Raw genomic sequence first — 25,021 nt, 5'->3', positions numbered from 1 at the left:
TTATCAAAATAATTCCAGACTCGACTCAGGGCTTAGACCACAGGCAATATGGAATAAGAAGCATTCACCAATTAATTTCACACTTCTTGTACAGAAAGAATATCAGAAATGTGCACCTTTGTAAAAGTATTTTACATGTTTCACAATTAAATTTAAGTTGTGCTGGAAATAAGTGACTTCAAAATTTGATTTTTGTGCTTGTAATAGTCACTGAACTTTATTTGAATAAAAGCAAAATGTTACGAATACTGGCAATCTGAAATAAACAAAGAATGCTGGGAGAAACTCAGCAAGTCTGGCAGCATCTATGTAGACAGAAACTGAGTTAACGTTTCCAAATCTGGTGAAGAGGAGACATGCTGGACTTAAAATGTTAACTTCTTCTGTCTTCACAGATTCTGCCAGAACTGCTGAGTTTTTCCATCATTTTGTGTTACTGAAGCTTAATGCATCCATTTATAATGTAACAATTATGTGATATTTTTGTGACAAACTTCAACAAATTCTATGAAAATTCTTTCTGCAGGTATAATTTCTACTGGAATCCATGTACGTTTATTGAATCTGTAACACTGAAAATGCATTTTTATGCAACAAATAGTAATATGAAGTTGATGTTACTCTCCTTTTACAAAATTAGAAAATATTATAAAACATTTACAACATAAAAAAGCCTTTGCCCATCCCCACCCCATAGGTCCATGCAAATATTTATGCTCTACACAAGCTTCTCTCCTCTATTTTTCATCTAACCTATTAATCTAAACTTATATTCCTATTTCCATGTGTTTAGCTAGTTTCCCCTAAATGCATCAACATTATTTGTCTGAACTACTCAATGTGGTAACAAGTTCCTCATTCTAACCATTCCAACTAAAGAAATGTCTCCTAAATTCCCAAAGTTTTCTTTAATATAGATTTAAAACACCCTTGCACCAATTAAATTATCTTATTCTGATTGTTTCAAACAGATTCCAGTAAACGATAATGGACTGCTGATGGGAATTGACTTAAGGAAATTGATGAGAAGATTCATACACAGCCAGAGTAATACCAGGATACTTAATTTATCTTTCTTGTACTATCATGTTCGGTGTCTTTTTTGAATCCAGTTCCTATGTCATGGACAGTAACTCAGCAGTGAGGGATTAATAAAATTAAAAACAAACTCAACAAAATTTGTTCAATTCCCTTTCACCTTTTGACTTTTGGAAGCTTTGTTGTGCCATGTTTCTGTGGTGTAGTGATACTGCTGTCTGCCTCACATGAGAGAGGTCCCGATTCAAAGCTTGGCATAAACATTGTTAAAGCTTAGGCATCCACATATGAACCACCCCTTTGTTGCCTCCCCACCAACTCCCTCAACCATATCCACAATCTCAGACAAAGAAATATGGAGTGTTCATGATAAAGGGACAGCATGTTTAAGAATAAAGAGAGTACACACCATCCATGGTTAACTAAAGGAGTTTGAGAAAGTTTCAAACTTAAGGAAAAAAACATATAATTCTCCAAAAATGTAACAAACTGCACAGGTCAGATGATTGGCCAGAATATAAAGAATGACAGAGAATAACTAAAAGGTTAATCGGAAGGAAAGAAAAATCAGAGTATGAGAGGAAGCTAGCTAGGAATGTAAAAACTGATTGCAAGAGTTTCTATACATATTTAAAAAGGAAAAGAGGAAGTAAAATGAATGTTTGTCTAGAGAGTGACAACATGGAGTTAATAGTGAATAAAAAAGAATTGGCAGATGAAATTTTGTTTTTATCTTCAATGTAGACGATACGAACAACATTCCAGGCATAGCTGGGAATCACAGATTGGAAAGGAGAGAGTAACTTAGTGAAATTACAATCACAAGAGAGGTGCTACACAGCAAACCAATAAAGTTTCTGGGTTGGGTGGACTTTATCCTAGTGTCTGAAAGACTGTTTCTATAAAATATCGGATGCAATGGTGTTAATGTTTTAAAATTCCATAGATTCAGGAAAATTTCCATCAGGCCAGAGAGCAGCAAATATAATCCCTTTAGTCAAAGAGGGACGAGGCAGAAAAGAGGAATCCATCAGCTAACTGACTTCATGTCTTCCATGGCAAAGGTGTTAGAACTGATCATTAAAGAGATTATATTTGTGCACTTAGAAAAACTCAAAATAATAAGGAAGAGTTAGCATGTTTTCGTCAAAGAGGAATCATGCTTCACCAATCTTTCAGGGTTCTTTGAAGGACTAACATGTTCTGGACAGTGGGGAGCCTGTGATGTACTTAGATTTTTAAAGGGCATTTAATACATCAATTTGTACCACGTCAAAGGTTATTACAGAAAAGAAAAGTTCACAGTGTAAGTGATAACATACTAGCATGGATAGAAGATTGTCTAGCTGGCAGAAGACAGCAAGTATACATAAATGGGTTTTCATCCACTTGACAGAATGACAAGTGGAGTTCCTCAGGAGCTGGGGCTTCAAATTTTTACAACGTACATTAGTGACTTAGATGAGCATTATGAAGACATGATCACTAAAAATCACAGATGACACCAAGGTGGGTAAGAAAGTACAATGTGAAGAAGCAAAAATGAGGTTGCAAATGGATATAGGTTGACCAAGTAGGCAAAAAAATCTAAGAGGTGGAGTGAAATGTGGAAAAATGTCAAATTGTTTACTTTGACAAGAATAATGAAGAAAATAGAATATTTCTTAAATGGAGAAGGATTGCAGAATTTGAGGTGCAGAGGGCATTAAGTGTTCTGGTGCATTAGTCACAAAAGGTTGGAATGCAGGTACAGCATGTAATCAAAAAGGTTACCTTTCATTATGAAGAATTGAACATAAAAGATGTTGTTTCAGTCATATAGGGCTATCAGTGAGACGCTGATTCAAGTACTGTGTGCAGTTTTAGTCTCATTATTTATGGAAGGATGTAAAAAGAGACAGTTCAGAAAATATCTACTAGATTGGTACGTGGATTATAGCTGAATGAGTTGTTTTATGAGAATAGTTTAGACAGACCAGACTTGTTTACACCGGAGTTTAGAAGAATGAGTGGTGATTTAACTAAAATGGATAAGATCCTGAATAACCTTGACAAGGTGGATGTGAAAAAGACTTTTTCTCTTGTGGATCAGTCCAAAACTAGCTAGCACTATTTAAAAATGAGGAGTTGCTCTTTCAGAATGGAGATGAGAGAAAAACATTTATCTTGGAAACAATTGTGACTTTCGAACTCTCCACCTCAATGGCATAAATTAGGGTCATTGAACATTTTGAATACAGAGATGGACAGAATTTTACAAAGGCAAAATACTGCGAGTGCTGGAAATCTGAAACAAACAGATAATTCTGGAGAAACTCACACGGTCTGGTTGCATCTGCGGAGATAGAAAAAACAGAGTTAGTGCTTCAAGTCTGGTAATGACTCCTCTAAAGATGCTGTCAGACCTGCTGAGTTTGTCCAGCATTATCTATGTTTGTGTGGATCGATTTTTGTTAGGCAGGGAAATCTAGGGTTATCAGGATTAGATAAGAATGTGAAATTCAAAACACAAGCAGATCAACCATGATCTTATTGAATGGTACAGCAGGCTCAAGGGGCTCAATTGTTCACTTTTTCTTCTGTTTCACATTGAGATTTCTAAGAGTCATCGATAAGATACCTGGAAAAAGATATGTTGAGTACAGGCAAGACATGCAGAAGAACTAGAAAAAATATGAAATAATTGCTTACATTTAAGCTATTCATACCATCACGTTTTCAGGTGATCAAGTTTTTCTGAATAGCACTTACAGAGTACCACTGCCACCTGTAATAGTGAATCATGTCATTATGCACCATCAGCTTCACTACTGTTACTCCATTTTTCACTTCTGCTAACATATTACAGTGAAATTAGACTAATGAATAGAGTAATTGATATGTATGACTTCAGCTGTCATTACTCCTAAGCATACCACAGCTGGAAAGCTTTACTGCTTAACATATTCAGGGTCTTTCACATTAGAAACTAATTTATAGTCTGCTCAACATGGTGTCAGTATCAAACTTGTAATAAGCATATCAGTTTTGCTAGTGATTTATAGTAAAGGTCAGAAGCAGAATATTTATTAAAACAAATGAACATTTGAAGGTTCGCACCAGGATGAGTTAACTTTTGGCCTAAAATTGGTCACCAAAAGATTTTTGAAGTTGCCCTTCATTTAGTGTTATTAGGAATTGCTGGATCCAAATTTAAGATAAAAACTGCCATCTTCATGTGAAATGGATTAGAAAGACTCATGAAGTCTTAGATCTGTATATATCAGAATTAGTGAAAAGATGACTGAATAGTTATTGAGGAGCTTTTTCCTCCATATACCTTTTTCAAAAGCAATAAGTCCCAAATCAAAAGATCATCAGAAGTATGAAAAGTAAACTATGTGGCCGCTCTAACCTGTTGTACCACTCAATAAGATCATTGCTGATCTAATTGCAGCTTTAATTCCTCTTTCCTGCCTGCCCCCTCGATTCAAAAAAAAGGTAGCTACTTGACAGAATTCTTACGAATAGTTGTATCATTTAATGAAATTGGAAGAAGCTTCAGATAGTTAAAACAGTTTTTCTATTACCAGTGTGGCTATTTCTGTGTAAAGATATCCACATGACAGCCTCAAGTACACTGCTAGCAGCCGCATACCAATTTTAGCCTCACTTTCCCAGAACTATTGGTTAACACATGGAAGAATCTGATGGCATCAAGCCATTGGATTGATTGGTGAGAGGAATTTCAGCTTTGATAATTGAGTCTGATTACATGAAAATGATGCGGTGCCATAGCAATGCAGTCATCTGAGTAAACACCCTCAGTTTCTGATATTAGACTAATAACCTACGATTTATACCAAACATTTGTGGTTTTGATAAAATTCACTCAATGGAATATACAGTATAATGAACTTGACTGAAAAAATGTTTCACATTATTCCATCAGATCAGTGATTGATGCTAAGTAGACAATGTCCACACAAAATCCACATCTAAGTATTTGACAGTGTGACCTCAATGGTAGCAAAGTGATGAAAACTACTGCACTATGTTTAAAGACAAATGTCGTATTATTTTAGATTTTCACAGCTATACTGTGCCTTCCAGTTGGGCAATGAATATTAAGTAATATTCCCTTTAAGGACAAATCACTGGCTCTCAGTGACAATCTTACCCATGAACTGTTTTGTGTTAGAAGTGAGAACATTAACGCGCCATCATGAGAAATCAAACTGTAATAATTTGAATAGAAATTATAAATAAAGACCTTTTCTCAATCCTTTCTGTAAAGAGATCTTTAAAAACGTTTACTTTGAGTACCACCAATTAAAGCACAAGATAAAAGAAATAGTTTCCGCTTATCACAGCAACAAAACTTGGTCCTTCCAAGAACAAAGAGAAACAATTTTGTCCTAACTACATTAAAGCAAATCTTTCAATCTGTATATATTTGTTGATCCTTTGCTCTTTCTCATTAGTATTATGTTAGGTATACCTGAGAGCACTTTCCCAATTTAAATGGCTTCATTACGCACTAATGCAGAACTGGACCCATACAGTATCTCAATATCAAGCTCCTATATGCTTATAATTTTGTTAAAATTTATAGTATATGTGTGTGTCTCTCTCTCCCTTTTCCTCCCCCACCTCCCCTCAACAGTTAAACAACTAGAGTTATATTATTGGAGACTGCTAACTGATAAGTTATCTGGCAACTCTATTTCTAGTCAGCCCTCCATAACACGGATTGCATCATGGGAAAAAAGATAAGTAATTGCCTAATCACAAAAACCGATCACACCAAATAATGAGTGACAGCAAATGAATTATACATACGCAGAGATGGTTCCCAAGCCAGAGGTTTTTGCTTTTAATTTCCAATTGAAATTTTGTGGGAACAACTTAATTGTTGTGGTAAAACACCATCCAAGGCCACCAGTAAAGGCCTCTGCAAAACACTGTACTACTTGATGGCAAGTTAAACAATCAAATGCAAAACTTCATTTTAAAACTATTTTTACCAACCTGTTCATACATGCTATTGACACACCTGTGAAGCAGGGTGGACTTCTGGTCCAGAGACAGAAACACTACCACTGTGCCATTAGAGGCACCCTACTTGATGGCGTAAGTTCAGAAGGTTGACACACCAAAAGCAACATTTTCATAAACAGATGTTTTTGGTTGCAGTCTGCTCTCGAATCTCAAATAAGTGTTCAAGTCGTACAATTTGCACATCAGACTACTAATTGATTGCAGTTTACAAAAATTACTGCTCATCATCCCAGATTTCTATTTACAAATCATGCCCCTGCAATTGTTGTACTACAAACCTACAGGCTTCAAAATTAGATAAAATGTTTGGCTTATTGTACTAACCATACAAAAATCCAAACAATATCAAAACACAAGAAGCATGGTAGTACCCTCCAGGCTCTGACTAGGTTTAGAAACGTAATAGAATGCAATTATAGTAAATGTGTCACAGGAGTTTGGGTCTGGGGGGGAAAAAAGTGTTGTTTAATGTAGATCCATAGTCTGGCTACACCATTGACAAAATTGTTAAAATATGCTTATAACCAGGAACTTCATGTAGCTTTGTATGGCATTATATGTATTAGTAGTACAGATAAAGCTGTTTGTTTAAATTACATATTATTAAAGTGAATTTAGGATTAAGTATCCATTCTCCAGTTTTATCAGCAGTAGCCAGTGATTCACTGCTCTCACTAAGATTCAACACTTTTAAAAGTTCAGACCTACTGACTTCAAATAACACTTTAAAACTGCAAGTAAAAAGATTTGAATTTATTAGGAGTTCGTATGTAGGTTTAAAAGTTAGAATATTACTAAATGTTAAAGTCAGTTCCCTCTTATTCAGTAGTCAATATTTAGATTCAGGCACTATGTGGTCATATAGCAGTTTAAAGAGCCAAATATTATTATAGTTCAAAGTCAACTTTACTGTTTCACCATGATTTCTCACTGACGTTCTACATTTCGTGATGAACTATCAGAGAAAGGAATAATCCAAATTTAGATATTCATGTAAAATGTCTAATTGGCTGTAGGCAAAATAATCAGAGCTCATGGTAGCTTGGTATGGTTATGTATGCAACCTGGTAACGGTAGCATATTGTCTTTAAATCTCAACTGCATCTTGCCATCTTAGTACAATCACACAGGTATCCAGATAAAGTGTCGTTAGCAATTGTAATGATGCTACTTTACGAAATAATGCCATCTTCCTAAAGGGTTAAACTTGGATTTGTGAATATATCTTGAATTTTCACCATAAAATTTATTCCTGCCGATTCCTCTTTGACTCTTTATAAAATATAGAATATGGAGTTTATAAACACCATGCCTGAATATACAATGAAACGGGGTCACATCTGTTTTGGGTGTACTGCACGATTCAATTCTGCATAGGCATGACTACAAATACAGATATCGGGTCTGTGTTTATATAGGAGGTGCATAGCAGTCTACAAAGGATGCCCACAAATTAGAAAAGGGCAAATTATACTATCAAATGTAAAACTTCACTATGTAAAACATTCTACTGGTTTCTGTTGCCCCTTTAAGAGGGCATGTACTTATACTCGTGCTCATAAAATCGATGACTTGTGAGTGAAGCATCGGTCAAATGTGAAAAAAGTATCTGTATAAATGTAATTGATCACGAGTACATGTGCAATGCATTTTCGCGTGAACCAGTAGTTAAATAGAGTTTAAACTCAGCTAGTTTTATCATTTTCGAAAAATTCTTTGATTTACTTTGTAGCAACATTTAGAGAACAGTGGCAACACCTCCTGCCTGCCCCTGACAATATGTAAACACAACACGGCATGGAGTACTACTTGCAATATAGTTGCTTCTAAAATGCACTCACCGAGAAGTAAGCAAAACAGATCCAAGCAGATTAACATGACTTTCTTGTGATCCTTATTATTCAGAGTTGAATTCCCACCATTTCGGTTGTCGGCAGGCATAGCTTTGTCGTATTTGTAGCTCTGCATGTGTGGGACCGTTGTAAAATCCGCAGCCGAAATGTTTAAATAACTTTTTTAAAGAGTCTCTCGCCTACGGTATTCCTATCCCGGACGTTCCACCTATTCCTACACTCCGTACTTTTGTTTCAGCAACTTCAGTCCAAAACTTCGTCCAGAAAGGAAAAGTTGGCTGTGGAATGTGTAAACTAAGGAATTTGTGAAAGTAACAAATTTATGATCCTCTTTTGTATCTGATAAATGAATGAAGAGGTTTCGCTTTAAAAAAACAATCCCTTTGCGGACACAATACAACGCTGCACTACTGTGATGAATGTGGTTCCTTTCTTTCGTGTGTTTGCAAAAGCTTTGGACTCCTGTTTTATTCCTGAACTCCTCTTCAACGTAACCCACTTGGATAAGTTGCCACTCAGTCTCAGCCCCCTTCCTGATGATGATTACAATTTCCTACACATTTCTAAACACATCGCTTCCCCTCAATCAGGCTTAGAGCGCCCCCAGTGCTGCCACAAAATATTTAAGTGGTAAGAGCCGATTTTCAATTGTTTATGAAAACTATTAAATTATAATATTTATGTAGGATGTATTTATCATAACAAGAGCGCACTGTCCGCACATCCAAACTTCACTGAGATGTAAAAGTCTCCAATGAGTACATTTCTTTCTGATAAGGACAATACCTGTGCTTTGAAACGCCAAAGTATTGGTGCGCTTTATGCAAGACATTAGAACTTTTCAGAGACAGGATTGCCCATGAGTTATTAGAAGCACAAGTCAGGAGTGTGACTGAATACTCCTCACTTGCCTGAATGAGTGCTACTCCAACAATGCTCAAGAAGTTCAATACCATTCAGGACAAGTCTTGTTGATTGACACCCTATTTTCCACCTTCACCACATATGTAGATCGGTAGCAATGTCTCTCACCTACATCCAGCTATTGCCTTCCCCCAAGCCTCACCCCCACCCTGCTCTTTATCTCTCAGCCCCCCTTTCCCCCTCCACGTTCCTAATGAAGGGCTTACGCCTCAAAGTTGATTCTCCTGCTCCTCAGATGCTGCCTGACCTGCTGTACTGTTTGTTTAAATTACATATCAGTTATTATTATAGTGAACTTAGGATTAAGTATCCATTCTCCAGTTTTATCAGCAATAGCCACTGATTGACTGCTCTCACTATGATTCAACATATTTAAAAGTTCAGACCTACTGATTTCAAATATCACTTAAAAACTGCAAGTAAAAAGATTTGAATTTACTAGGAGTGCTCCAAGGCCACACTTTTTAAACTCTGACTCTCTAGCATCTGCAATCTTGACTTCTCCCAGCAATGTTTACCATCTACAACATGCAGTGCAGCAAATCAGCAAAGCTCTTACCGTACATTCCAAACCCATCACCTCCTCAGACAAAGGCAATAGATGCTTGGGAACACTACAATCTGCAAGTTCCTCTCAAAGCTATATATCTTTCTAAGCTGGAAGTACAGTAGCATTCCAACAATGTCACTTGGTCAAAACTCCCTCACAGCACAGTGGGTAACCCAACAGTTGAAGAAGGTAGCTCAAGACCACCTTCTCCAGGGTAACTACGGATGCACAGTAAGTATTGACCTAGCCAATGACATCCTTATGCCAATAAGAAATGGAAAAACATGAATTTCCTGTGACACTTTGACATAACAATGGAGTAACACCAATTTATTCTGCTTTCTTGAATTATGGATAGACATGAAATTCTGTTTTGGGATGTTTTCCTCCCTCATAGATATGTTCCTGCATCTGCACCATTGATGGATTAGCATGAATTTTGAACGGTTATAGGCAACGAGGTTTTAAGTCACTGAGAATTTGTATTTTGATGATTTTTTTCTATTCTTCTTGCATTTTATGCAAAATGCAATTTTATTTGGCATTGCCACTGGCTGCACAAGACCTACCTCTTAGTATCCAACAGTTATTCACATGAGGAAAAAAACATTACTGCACTTTGTACAGAAGAAAAGCAAATCCAAATCAGAAAGTGTATGTGCTGCCACCATAAGTTGTGGGTTCTCTAAGAGCTTAAGTGGTCCAATATGTGTGAGGGTAACTATTTTCTGGTCTAACAAGAGTCTTGTTGAGTAAACCGGCTGTAATTTATTGCATCTAGAACATAGAACAATACAGCACAGAACAGGCCCTTCGGCCCACGATGTCGTGCCGAACATTTGTCCTAGCTTAAGCACCTAACCATGTACCTATCCAATTGCCGCTTAAAGGTCACCAATGATTCTGACTCTGTCACTCCCACAGGCAGCGCATTCCATGCCCCCACCACTCTCTGGGTAAAGAACCTACTCCTGACATCCCCCCTATACTTTCCACCCTTCACCTTAAATTTATGTCCCCTTGTAACACTCTGTTGTACACGGGGATAAAGTCTCTGACTGTCTACTCTATCTATTTCCCTGATCATCTTATAAACCTCTATCAAGTCACCCCTTATCCTTCGCCGTTCCAATGAAAAAAAGGTCTAGCACTCTTAACCTATCCTCATACGACCTATTCTCCATTCCAGGCAACATCCTGGTAAATCTCCTCTGCACCCTTTCCAAAGCTTCCACATCTTTCCTAAAATGAGGTGACCAGAACTGCACACAGTACTCCAAATGTGGCCTTACCAAGGTCCTATACAGCTGCAACATCACCTCACGACTCTTGAATTCAATCCCTCTGCTAATGAACGCTAATACGCAATAGGCCTTCTTACAAGCTCTATCCATCTGAGTGGCAACTTTCAAAGATCTATGAACATAGGTCCCAAGATCCCTCTGCTCCTCCACCTTACTAAGAACCCTACCATCAACCCTGTATTCTGCATTCTCACAGGGTTGAACTCCATCTGCCACTCCTCAACCCAGCTCTGCATCATATCTAAGTCCCTTTGCAGCTGACAACAGCCCTCCAACTATCCACAACTCCACCAATCTTCGTATCGTCTGCAAATGTACTGACCCACCCTTCGACTCCCTCTTCCAAATCATTAATAAAAATTACAAACAGCAGAGGACCCAGGACTGATCCTTGCGGAACTCCACTTGTAACTGGGCTCCAGGCTGAATATTTACCATCTACTACCACTCTCTGACTTCGACCGGTTAGCCAGTTCTCTATTCAACTGGCCAAACTTCCCACTATCCCATGTCTCCTGACTTTCCGCATAAGCCTACCATGGGGAACCTTATCAAATGTTGTACTAAAATCCATGTATACTACATCCACTGCTCTACCCTCATCCACATGCTTGGTCACCTCCTCAAAGAATTCAATAAGACTTGTAAGGCAAGACCTACCCCTCACAAATCTGTGCTGGCTGTCTTGCCAGATACTCATAAATCCTATCCCTCAGCACCCTTTCCATTACTTTGCCTACCACCGAAGTAAGATTAACTGGCCTGTAATTCCCAGGGTTATCCCTATTCCCTTTTTTGAACAGGAGCACAACATTCGCAACTCTCCAGTCCCCTGGCACTACCCCCATTGACAGTGAAGACGTAAAGATCATTGCCAATGGTTCTGCAATTTCCTCTCTTGCTTCCCACTTAATCCTAGGACATATCCCGTCAGGCCCGGAGGACTTGTCTATCCTCAAGTTTTTCAAAATGCCCAACACATCTTCCTTCCTAACAAGTATCTCCTCTAGCTTACCAGTCCGTTTCATACTCTCCTCTTCAACAATACGGTCCCTCTCATTTGTAAATACTGAAGAAAAGTACTCACTCAAGACCTCTCCTATCTCTTCCGACTCAATACACAGTCTCCCACTACTGTCCTTGATCAGACCTATCCTCGTTCTCATTCTCATGTTTCTCACATACGCATAAAAGGCCTTGGGGTTATCCTTGATTCTGCCCGCCAAAGATTTTTCATGCCCTCTCTTAGCTCTCCTAATCTCTTTCTTCAACTCCCTCCTGGCTATCCTGTATCCCTCCAACACTCTGTCTGAACCTTGTTTCCTCAACCTTATGTAAGCCTCCTTCTTCCTCCTTACAAGGCATTCAACCTCCCTCGTCAACCAATGTTCCCTCACACGACCATCTCTTTCCTGCCTGACAGGTACATACATATCAAGGAAATGTCGCATCTGTTCCTTGAAAACATTCCACATTTCAACGGCATCCTTCCCTGACAGCCTATGCTCCCAATTTATGCTCCTCAGATCCTGTCTTGCAGCATTGTATTTACCCTTCCCCCAATTGTAAAACCTGCCCTGTTGCATGCACCTATCTCTCTGCATGACCAAGGTGAAAGTCACAGAACTGTGGTCACCATCACCAAAATGCTAACCTACTAACAATCCCATAACTTGACCTGGTTCGTTACCAAGTACCAAATCCAATATGGCCTCCCCTCTGGTCAGACAATCTACATACTGAGTTAGAAAAGCTCCCTGGACACACTGCACAAACACTGCCCCGTCCAATCTACTTGATCTTTGTGACTATTTACTGTGAATTTGCATTAATACAAGGAATGTTGAGAGGACCGAAGTCATATGACATGCAACTTGCTACTTTAATCTCTCACCAGATCCTAATGACATCATCACAACGAGCAGTAATTATCACACAATCCTAACCCATAGACCTCCATACAACAGAAACGATACAGAAAATTGGAGTGCAAACAATATGAAAGAGAAATGTGTCAAAAGCTTTTGAAAGCAAAGAAAGTGATTAGATGGAAGAAATCAGGATAAGTATTCCAATAGGAAGGTCTGTTGCAACAGAAATAACAGCTTCAAGTGGTGGAGTGGTTGAAGAGGGGTTGAGGTAAGCCAGCAGAGTTGACTTGACGACAGTTTGTTGGAATGTGCGGCCTTTCCCAGAAATACCCAAAATGCTAACAATTTACATTAATAAAGGATTATCCAGGGTAATTCTTAAAAGTGAAATTGCATTTTAATTCAAAAGGTATTGTGTTCCCTAAATTTCACGTTATTTTCTTCTGACTTTTCAAAGGTCCCACTTCAGGTGAAATGGAAACTCAATCTTTGCAGTAAAGATTGAATTTACGGCTTGTTCAAATGTATTTTCAGCACATACATAATGGGTAAAGTACTAGTTGTCTGATTGCTAATGACACTTTTATCCCAATATTGCATCTTTTTCAAAATGCTATAAGTAAACGAGTGGCACAATGGCTTAGTGGTTAGCACTGCTGCCTCACAGCGCAGGGACCTGGGTTCAATTTCAGCCTCAGGCAACTGTCTGTGCAGAGTTTGCACACTCTCCCTGTGTCTGCATGGGTTTCCTCTGGGCTCTCCAGTTTCCTCCTACAATCACAAAGATGTGCAAGTCAGCGGAATTAGCCATGCTTAAATTGCCTATAGTGTTAGGCACATCAGTTGGGGTAAATATAGGGTCAGGGAATGGGCCTGGGTGGGTTATTCTTTGGAGGGTCAGTGTGGAATTGTTGAGCCGAATGGCCTGTTTCCATGCTGTAGAGAATCTAATCTAAATTTAATGGAACATTAGATGCTGCTCTTCCAAAAACAGTTTTTTTGTTAATAGCAGTATCCTATCTTATTTACATATAACCTTTTGACTCTAAGCATCACCAACCCTTGTCAGTTCCTTAAGAGCAGGAGAATCAACGTTTCGAGCATGAGCCCTTCTTCAGGAATCTGAAGAAGGGCTCATGCCCAAAACGTCGATTCTCCAGCTCCTTGGATGCTGCCTGACCTGCTGCGCTTTTCCAGCAACACATTTTCAGCTCTGATCTCCAGCATCTGCAGTCCTCACTTTCTCCCAGTTCCTTAACAGTCAAAATCCTAATTTTGCCTTATCAACTCAAGGACAATTTCTCACTGCCTCTGCCAAAGGGAGTCATATAGAATGTCATGGTTCATGTCCTCACATGTAGCAATCTCCAAATCGTCATCATTCCTGTGCTTGCCTCAGCATATTGAATCATGATTTTTATTTGCACTTTCAATTCCTTATTTGCATGCTCTCCACTCTAGCTCAGAGACGGCAGGCTCTCTCCAGATTGCACTGATCCACTGTCTGCGACTCAGTCTTGCGAGGTCAGCTTTAAACCCCACGCCTTTTTTGTTCTTATTAACTCATCAGGTCTGATTACATGGTCCTTCACAGTAGATAAGTGTATAGGAGTGTCCATGGGAAGCCCATGTCTGTATTGTCTAATGATCTGGTGTATATCTATGGTACTATCTGAAAAGCAAGGGAACATTCTCTGGGGCAGTGGGCAATACTTATCCTTCAGTCAACATCTTGCCTTATGTCTACTGTGTTTGTTTTCAGTGAAACTATGGCTGTACTTCAAATGTACTTACTTGGCTGTAAAACACTTAGGGGTAGCCTGAAGAGCCTCAGGTCTGTGAAAGGCATATATAATTGTTCATTCTTTCTTTCTCTATTGCTTAGTGACCATCTTTATCCTCTAATCTGTAAACAGATTACAATACTTTCCTATGCATAAAAAGCACAATATGCATAATACCTAAGTTTCTTTTTTAAATTTTGACTGAAATTGACTCTAATTTAGCTATGCTTTCTTCAAGTACATGTCGGTTATAGCTTGCAATAGGGGATGAAAACTATTTAATCTTTGAAATAGTTGTCAAATCATTTCCTGAACTTGAGTTTCACTGATTCTGGAAGATGTTATGAACTCAAATGCAATGTCCTTTATGAATAGCCATACTGGTTTCCCCAGGCCATGTTGGGAATTAACTACTAAATTAGAATTTTTTGGAAATGCGGCTTTACAGGAAATTAATATTTTGTGCCAACACATAAGAACACAGTAGATAAACATAAAAATAAGCACTGAATATGAAACACTCTAATGTCAAGGAAGCTAATCCAGCCAGAGATCATTAAAAAATTACAGCAGGGTACAGAATTAGAAGGAAAAGTTCATCAAAATTTCTCCTTGCGTTGAAAGGTGAATCGAATAAAACACCAAGGTATTTACTGAAATTCACATCCTGTATTATACTTGATTTGCTTCTTGACTCACTTCTTAGCATGATAGCTCAAAGTTCCCAATAACTGAGGAACTGGATTTTTTACACTTTGTTTATTCAGTGGTTGTGCAAAACCGAAGAGCCAGGGACGAGATGGTAAAAAGAAATATATTTTCGTTAGCATTTTCTCATATCTTTCATTAGTGACTCAAAACACTTCACAGAAAATGATTTTGGTCAGTGTTGGCAAACAAAACAGCTATCTTGTACATGACAAAATCAGATGAGCGAGATCAATAAGTAGCAAATCTTTTGTTAGTTATAGCAGAATGTTGATCAGGACAGCAATTCTGGTCTCCTTCCTATTGGAAAGATGTTGTGAAACTTGAAAGGGTTCAGAAAAGATTTACTAGGATGTTGCCAGGGTTGGAGGATCTGAGCTACGGGAGAGGCTGAACAGGCTGGGGCTGTTTTCCCTGGAGCGTCGGAGGCTGAGGGGTGACCTTATAGAGGTTTACAAAATTATGAGAGGCATGGATATGGTAAACAGACAAAGTCTTTTCCCTGGGGTTGGGGAGTCCAGAACTAGAGGGCATAGGTTTAGGGTGAGAGGGGAAAGATATAAAAGAAACCTAAGGGGCAACTTTTTCATGCAGAGGGTGGTATGTGTATGGAATGAGCTGCCAGAGGATGTGGTGGAGGTTGGTACAACTGCAACATTTAAGAGGCATTTGGATGGGTATATGAATAGGAAGGGTTTGGAGGGATATAGGTCGGGTGCTGGCAGGTGGGACTAGATTGGGTTTGGATATCTGGTCGGCATGGACAGGTTGGACCAAAGGGTCTGTTTCCATGCTGTACATCTCTATGACCAGAAAAATTCCCTGTTCTTCAATAATCTGACTGGACTGTACAATTTCCTTGAACCAGCTACAAAGACAAAAGTGGTTAACATTTCATCCAAAAGATAGCATCTCTGATGAATCAACACTTCTTTATTGGAGTTCCGGACTAGTTTAAGGGCTCAGGTTCCCAAGTGGGATTTGAGCCCACACTTACTAATTTTATAGCAAAGAGTGCTAGAAGCTGATCAATGATAGATCACAGAGAGTACTTTAACATCTGAAATCAAATTTATCCAATTGATGGAGTAAAAAGTTATAACTATTATCTGATAAGGTTTTAAGTGGAAATAGGTTCAGCCATTCTTTACACACAATGAACATGTGTGCACCACTACAGTTAGTCCTAAACTGACAGTTTAAATAAAAAACTTAAAGGACATCCAAAATAGGAAATGGGAATGTCAATGCTGGTCCAAGAGGACATATTTGCAGTTGGAATTGAAGTAAACTGAGATATTAATTCTTTGTGTACTATGCGACAGTGTAAGTGCATTTATGAATGTACTGCTTGTCTGCTATCACAATTATAAACAAATTCGGGAAAAAAATGCATTTACAACCTCACTGGAAGTAACAGACAATTGAAATTATGATGCTATTTATACTCAATGATCAAAAATCGGGCAGATTAGATTCAATCTGACCCTCTGTTCAATCTATTCTTTATCGAATCTGGAAGTATTTGATGCTGAAAATGGATACCAGCCTTAAAAACATTTTCCATTACATATCATTAACATTACTCATCTTGACTTAGCATAAAATACACACAATGTTACTATTAGTTCTTGGTAAAGAAATACCAGCTGAAAGATAAATTTCATTGGCCAGTGAAGAAACAAATTAATAGTCTAAGAATAAATTCCTACTCCTAACACTAAAAGACTCAAGCAGAGAAAAGATGTGTGATATACAAACTCATTATATATCATATCCTTAACAACTAAAGAAAAACAAAGTAATAAAGTCCTGCTGCATAAATTGGATCTCTGAGTGGCCAACTCACAAATTATCTTGAAAAAATAAAATATTAAACTCAACTTATTGTCTCACAGTTTAATTGTCTCACTGCTCCCTCTGCCTGTATAAAACTGAAGTAATCGATTATAGTTGTATTACTTTACACTGATGATATATTGTATAAAGTGCATACATTATTCTGATTTCTGTAACTCCAAGAAAATTAATGAGCTTTAGTCCAGGGTTGTATTTGTTACTGTGTCATCAAAATTATTAATGGCAATTTCTGATGTACTAATCTATTACAATGCTTTGGATGTTGGATAAAAGCTGAGAACATAGTAACAGCTGAAATACTTTGGCCTTCAACATTTTTTTCAAATCCCGTAAATATGTTGTGTATATGTACTGAGCACATGTGAATGGTTCACAAATCGTAAAACTTAAGAGTATGCATCTATGCAGGCAGATTTGCACTTTAAATGAAAGGTGAATTTGTTCGCAACTGCTACCACGTGACCACAATAAAGGCAGAGCAGGATATATTTCTGATAGAAGTCAATATTCTTCAGCATTTCAAATAGGTTGTTCATATAAATAGTGCATATCACTCAGACAAATCCTGAAAACATGCTTAAAATAAATATGATTTTCCTAAAAATCAGTGTTCACAGCACAGAGAAAGATTAGCAAGTTATCTACTCCTGTAAGAAATTCACACACTAAAGAGCTGTTCATCAACTATGATCAATGGCATATTTGTTTCTATCCCAAGGCATAACTGTTAATCTCAAGAGGCTCTGAAATTTGAGATTTTTTAACTCCAACAAACAATTCAAAGTAATATTTATGATTAGAAGTAATTAGGTTTGAATAAATTAGAAGTTTTAACAAAATTTCTGGGATTCATCTAACATGTTTAAATCTCTTTAACTTGACTTTCATACTTAACGTTACTTGAAACCTCATGATCAGGTCTGATTCAACTTGGCCACAGATGTGAAAGGGCAAGATTATTGACTGTACCATCCGGCAAATATTGAGATCACATGATGAAAACTTTCGAAAGAACTATTGTGTCAGAAATCCTTTAGCTGTATAAAAATAAAGTTTTAAGTTTGGACTGGTGATGCAATCTGTCATCAGATCACTAATGTAAACTGCTCTGACAAGTGGTTCAGAAATTATTATTTCTGTTTATTTGCAATTAACACATCTAGGATCAGTTATAAAGAAAGATGATCTATGTATGTCAAACATTTGATTAGTCTTTTGAATTTAGTCTTCCAACTCATTTCACTTCAAACAATATCTTTTCAAGAAGCTGCTTGTTGACCTATTAAAATTCTAGATTCGAGTGGTGCTGGAAAAGCACTGCCTGACAGGCTGTGCTTTTCCAGCACCACGCTAATCTAGACTATTGACCTATTAAGACAATGCTTTTTGGATTTATCTACACTTCAATAGCATCTTACATGTGATAGCTTTCAAAGATCTTCACAAAAGTAATAATTGAGATTAAATGTATTTTACATTGGTATGCTATCTTCCATCAATATTAAGTACTGTAAAGTCTTGTCAAAGTAAGAACATTCTTCTGAAGCTAATATTGGACACGTATTCAGTCCAATAATCTCGATTCAGGAGCACCCTCTACTGTTGAGAAAAGGGAATAATACTTTGTACCCTCAAAGACTCAATTCAACATTGAATTCACCAGTTTCCAAATCTCCCCTCCCCCATCCCATCACAGATTGAACCCTCTGACTCAGCTCCGTCCTCTCGACCTGACTTACCTGTCCATTTTTCTTTCCATCTATCCACTCCACACTTCCCACCGACCTATCACAATCACCTCCTACCTATGGCCATCCCACCTTTCCCACCTCCCCCTATTTATTTCTCAGCCCCCTTCCCCTCCCCGGTCCTGACAAAGAGTCATGCCCGAAAAGTTGACTGTCTTGTTCCTCTGATGCTGCCTGACCTGCTGTGTTTTGTCCAGCGTCATACTTTATCAACTGTGACATCTCCACCATCTACAGTCCTCACTATCTACTCTCAATGACTTTTAAATTCTCATCTAATAGAAGCTAATGTTCCAAATATATTTCCAGTTAACTATTTAAACACTGAAAACTACACTTTTTCTTTCTGAAAATATTATTCTTAACAAAAACAATTTTACAGCAGGAAGACTGCAAAGTTGAAGCAAAATAGAATCAGAATCCCTAGTGAGAGAACAGGGTATTCAGCCCATTGAGTCAACACTGATCCTCAGACGAACATTCCACTTGGCAGGGCTCTGACATCAGTGACGCGATGACAGATTGTAAACAATCACATCTTAAATTTTAGCTATTTCTCATTTTTGACATTCACATTACTATGTGTTAGGTTGTATTAGTTGTAAAATAAAGAAGCATTGAATGATTGTATACTTCACTGGGTAACTTGTGACAAATATCAAGGAAATTTGCCACATTCTGTTTTGTGGGATATTACTGAGTATAAGTTACTGAGTACAGTTACTATATGATTCATTTCAAATGAGGTGTTTTAAAAAGCTGAGTTGATGTTTGTGCAAGTCTTTGCATACAGAACTGTGTACAGTTCTGGTTATCACACCAACAGCAGGATGTGGATGCTTTGGAATGGGTACAGAAAAGGTTTACCAAGATGTTGCCTGGTATGGACGGAGTTTTAACTATGATGGAAGGTTGGCTATATTGGGTTTGTTTTCACTTGAACGCAGGAGTTTGTGAGGCGATCTTAAAAAAAAGTTTAAAAGATTGTAAATGGCGTAGATATAGTGGAAAATATGAGTCTTTTTCTCAGGGTGGAGGGGTCAATTACTAAAGGACACCAGTTCAAGGTGCGAGGGTGGACAGTGATGAGTGTCTAGAAGGAGGTGGTGGTGGAAGCAGGCACATCAGCAGCATTCAAGAAACACCTGGACAAATATTAGGAAGGGAATAGAGATATTGAAGGGCAAAATATGGCAGCAGTGGCTTGGAGGATCTTTGTTCTTTGAAGTTAAATTGAAATAAAATTTCGATAGCAGCACTGCTGCGGCACAATGCCAGGGACCTAATTAAGAAAAGGCCATAAATTTAATTCCTAATTTAAAGCAACTTAATTAACTGTACAAATTCAAAGGAACTGAGTCTTTATATTTTAGAATGAAGTGTAGGTTTAGAAGTGATTTGATCTATATAATGAGAGGACAAAACTACTTTCGGGTAGAACAGTTGTTTCAAATGAATAGTGTAAAGAGGATCCGGGGTCAGTTATAAACTGTATAAAGGTAAAATTTGCTTAGATGAGTTCCTCCCCAATTATTTTCCAGGGTGACCCTATTTTAAAACCATCAGCAACAGAACAGTGGACCAGTTTTCGGTGTATGATTCTTAAGTTTCCCTGCATTCAACATTTACCAATGTTTTCCCAGAGAAATGTGAGCCTGTGAAATACTTCCCAACTTTCCCAATTAAAGGTTTGTCATCTTCCTCCAAGCAAGAGCGAGGTGACTTCACAGCATACAAGTCAAGGCCAGGGCCACCTTAATCATTTTAGGGGCTAAGACAAGAATATCAAGCTTTTCTTCCCCCAATTAAGGGGAGCAGTGGCCAATTGATGTTGTTGCTATACTAATAATCAAAATTTTAGAAGGTCACCCCTCAACTTCTGATGCTCCAGGGATGGTAGAATTTAAATTTAATTTTAAAAATCTAAATAAGTCTAATGACAACCATCAAGTCATGTCACAAACAAAAAAAAAACACCTTTTTCACAAAGGCCCTTTAATAAAAGGAACATCCCAGACTTCTCTGGGCTGGCCTACACGTTACTCCAGACACACAGAAATGTGGTTGACTCTTACCCCACCCCTTGAAATGGCCTAGCAAGCTACTCAGTTGTATCCAAAGGAAACCAGGGATGGGTAATAAATACTGAATCAGTGATGGTCACATCCCATGAGGGAATAAGAAAAAAAAGCTAGTTTTTTTCCCTCAGTTTTCACTTTTCAGATGATAACATAGTCCTAGTTGGGCAGGGTATTGTAACACATATGTTGTCTTATTTGTAAGACCATTTAATGTGTTCTCTAAATTTCAGGTGCTCTGACAATTAGGAAAAGAAATTGCTGATGCAGGGTAAAGAACAGAAGCATGTCCCTTCCCTTCCTCCCCAGAAACTCTCATCATAACGTGCTTTGCAAGGAGCAAAAAAATGTTAAGCCAGAGTACAATGATACCTTGATCAGATGAGCCAATGGGCCATGAAGTGGCAGATGGAGTTTAAATTCGATAACCGAGTTGCTTTTGGAAAGGCAAATCAGGACAGAACTTATACATTTAATGATAAGGGACAAAGAGACTTTGGGGTGTAGGTTCATAATTCCTTGAAAAGGTGGACAGGATAGCAAACGTGCCATTTTGTATGCTTGCCTTCATTGGTTAGTGCATTGAGTACAGGACAACCTCAATTATCTGAATGAGACGGGCGATTGGCATTTTGGTCAGATAATTGATCGTTCAGTTAATTGATTGATCATAAACAAGCAGTAATTTCTGAGTGCTGGTTATTCAACAATGCATGCCATAATACTGCTTTTACAGGACTTGAGATCTTGTTTGGAGGTCATGATGCAGCCATATAGGACATTGGTTTGGCCATTTTTGGAATACTGTGTGCAATTCTGGTCTCCCTCCTATGGGATGTTGTGAAACTTGAAGAGGGTTCAGGAAAGATTTACAAGGATGTTGACAGGGTTGGAGGGTTTGTGCGAAAGGGAGAGTTTGAGTAGGCTGGAGTTATTTTCACTTAAGTGTCAGAAGCTGAGGGTTGACCTTATAGAAGTTTATGAAATCTTGAAGGCATGGATACAGTAAAAAGACAAGGTCTTTTTCCCCAGGGTGAGGGAGTCCAAAACTAGAGGACACAGGTTTAAACGGAGATGGAAAAGATTTAAAAGGGACCAAAGGAGAATGAGCTGCCAGAGGAAGTGGTGGAAGCTGGTACAATTACAACATTTAAAAGGCATCTGGATGGTTATATGAATAGGAATTGTTTCGAAGGATATGGGCCAAATGCTGGCAAATGGGACTAGAGTTATTTAGAATATTTGTTAGGCATTGACGAGTTGAACCAAAGTTTCCACGTTGTATACCTGTCTCCAGTGTTTACTGAAAGATCATCAATAATGCCTCTATAATATCCTCAGCTAACTCCTTCAGAACCCGAGGGTGTAGTCTATACAGTCTGGGTGATTTATCCATCTTCAACTTCCCCAGCACCTTCGCCTTACTGATGGCCACTATATTCACCTCTGCCCTCTGACTCTATTGAAATTCTGGTATGTTACTTGGTTCTTCCACATTGAAGACTGGTGCAAAATATCTATTCAGTCCCTCTGGCAAACACATCAAACACCTTTTCATTATCCTAAGAAGGGAGGGAGGGAGAAGGTGGGAAAATATAGGTCAGTTCTTCAATATTTAAGAGTCTATTATTAAGGATGAGCTTGTGAAATACATGTAACTGCATGGTAAAGTAGAGGAGGGCTGAGTCAACACAGCATCATCAAGGAAAAGGTCATGACTGACAAATTTATTAAAATTCTTTGAAGTGATTGAGGTCAGGCTAAGCACTGCCTGTTTATGTGGATTTGGATTTCCAGAAGGCCTTTGAAAAGATACCACATGGGAGGCTGTTAAACAAGATAAAAGCCCATGGTGGTATGAGCAAGGTCCTCGCACGGATAAAGGATCGGTTGAGTCGCAGAAGGTAGAAAGTAGGGTTAAAAGGGTCTTTTTCAGGATGGCAGCCAGTAACTAGTGGAGTTCCACAGGGTTTGTGTTGAGACCACAACTATTCACGTTCTATATTAACAATCTGTTTGGAGGAACGGAGGACATTATTATCTGCAACCTTAGAAACAAAAATAGGTGGAGAGACGGGTAAGTATTGAAGAAGTGGGGAAGCTGCAGAAGGACTTAAGATAGACTAAATGAGTAAAGGAGTAGCAGATGGAATACAATGTACGGAAGTGTGAGGTTATGAACTTTGGTAGTAAGAATAAAAGTGTAGACTATTTTCTCAATGGGGAAAGGCTTCAGAAATCTGGAGTATAAAAGGGACATGGGAATGCTTGTTCAGGAATCTCGTAAGGTTAATACCTTCAATTAGGAAAACAAATGAATGCTAGCATTCATTTTGAGGCCAAGAATATGCTATTCAGATTATAAGACTCTGATCAGATTGCATTGGGAATATTGAGCAGACTTAGGCCCTCTATCTAAGGATGGATGTGCTGGCGTTGGAGGGGATCCAGAGGAGGGTTACAAGAATGATCCTGGGATTGAAAGGCTTGTCATGTGAGGCGCAATTGAGAACTCTGGGTCTGTACGCAATAGACTTTAGACAGACAAGCAGGGGATCTGATTGAAACTTAGAGAACTGAGAAGCCTATATAGCGTGGATGTGGCGATGTTTCCATAAGTTGGAGAGACTTGCATCCAAGGGTACAACCTCAGAATGAAAAGGATGACCTTTTAAACTGAGAGGAAGAGGAATGTCTTTAGCCAGAGGGTGGATCATCTGTGGAACTCAATGCCACAGAAGTTGTGGAGGCCAAATCATTTAATGTATTAAGACAGGGTTATTAATTAGGAGAAGGCAGGAGAATGATACTGAGGAACTATCAGCCATGATCTAATAACAGAGGAGACTCAATGAGCCAAATGGTCTAATTCTGTTTCTATAACTTATGGCTTAAAGTGGACAAGTACAAGAACTTTCAATGCACCTAATGGGTAGATGATGTATTGCTCTCTCCCTGTCAAAGGGCTTCTATCACCTGGACAGCTTGATGACTCAGTAGTTAGCACTGCTGCCTTACAGTGCCAGGGACCTGAGTTTGATTCCATTCTCAGGTGTCAGTCTGTGTGGAGTTTGCACATTCTCCCTGTTTCTGTGTGGGATTCCTCCAGGTGATCCGATTTTCTCCATAGTCCAAACACATGCAGGTTAGGTGGATTGGCCATGCTAAATTGCCCATAGAGTCCAAGGATGGGCAAGCGAGGTGGATTAGCCTTGTAAAATGCAGGGTTACAGGGATAGGGGTCTGGGTGAGATATGCTTTGGTGGGTCAGTATGGCCTTGATAGGCCGAATAGCCTGCTTTTACGCTGTAAGGACTCTGACTTAAGAATAAAATGCTAATGTCATATTACCTGATATAGACCATAGTAGAAAAGCAGAGGGCTAGAAGAACCCCTGTGGCACAATAGTATGTCCCTACCTCTGAGCAAGGAGACTCTTGTTCAAGTTCCACCTCCTTTAGAGGTGTGTAATAACATCTCTGAACACAATTAGAATATATCTAAAACCTGAGGGTTGGCATCACCTTCACAGCCACAAGCATGCATGCTCTAGCATCTGCTGCCAATTCCTACTGCAATAGATGATGCAGTCACACACTGCTCCTATCATGTTAAGGTACCTGCTCTGCATTATCTTTGTACTACTGATGAACATTAACTTCAGTCCCAATGAACAAAAAATAAAAGGTAATAAATGAAATCACATTTCTCTTCAAAACTTTATTGCTGTACCGACAAATGCACAAAATATGTAATGAATTTTATCCAACACTGGTTTAATCAAAGTCACCACTATGCTCCAACTCCTACGAAACAGTGGAGCATTTAATCTTCAGAAGAGAAGATTCTTTCTAACTAATACAGAAGTAGAAACTGATTTTGTCAGATACAGGGTAAATTTGCAAGACATTGCTCCTGGCACAGAGCTTTACTCAACATGTACAACAAATGGAAAATCAGGCAGCATAGGGCTTAACAAGCCTAATTTATGGCCACTTGATTTTCCAGTGATTAATTACCAGAAAACTAGGAATATACAAATTAAGTACATTTACCTCCATCCCCAATTCTCTGATCCATACCTCATCAAGTGAGGCTCTGAGCAGAGCTTCAATGCATAAAATGTACTCTCATACTTATCAGTTTTGGTGTCAGCAAACAGCCGCAAAATATCTGCTCAGTAAAAACAACTCTTATTTCAGCTACATAGTTAACAGGCTAATATTCTGTATTGGTCACAATGAACCATAAACAAATCAGAAG

General features: G+C 38.5%; 1 protein-coding gene across 2 annotated transcripts in view; it reads right to left on the bottom strand.

Annotated features, from left to right (window-relative positions):
* Positions 1 to 8,422, bottom strand: part of plpp3 (phospholipid phosphatase 3) — a 152,735-nt gene extending 144,313 nt beyond the window's left edge. For both annotated transcript variants that reach the window (XM_060829859.1, XM_060829858.1), the window contains exon 1: positions 7,920 to 8,422. In XM_060829859.1, the coding sequence (XP_060685842.1) occupies positions 7,920 to 8,046 (127 nt within the window). In that variant the 5' untranslated portion in view covers positions 8,047 to 8,422. The remainder of the gene's footprint in view (positions 1 to 7,919) is intronic.
* Positions 8,423 to 25,021: the final 16,599 nt, after the last annotated feature.

The sequence above is a fragment of the Hemiscyllium ocellatum genome, chromosome 9 (assembly GCF_020745735.1).
Source record: "Hemiscyllium ocellatum isolate sHemOce1 chromosome 9, sHemOce1.pat.X.cur, whole genome shotgun sequence".
Taxonomy (NCBI): domain Eukaryota; kingdom Metazoa; phylum Chordata; class Chondrichthyes; order Orectolobiformes; family Hemiscylliidae; genus Hemiscyllium; species Hemiscyllium ocellatum.
This window is presented reverse-complemented; position numbering and strand designations above follow the sequence as displayed.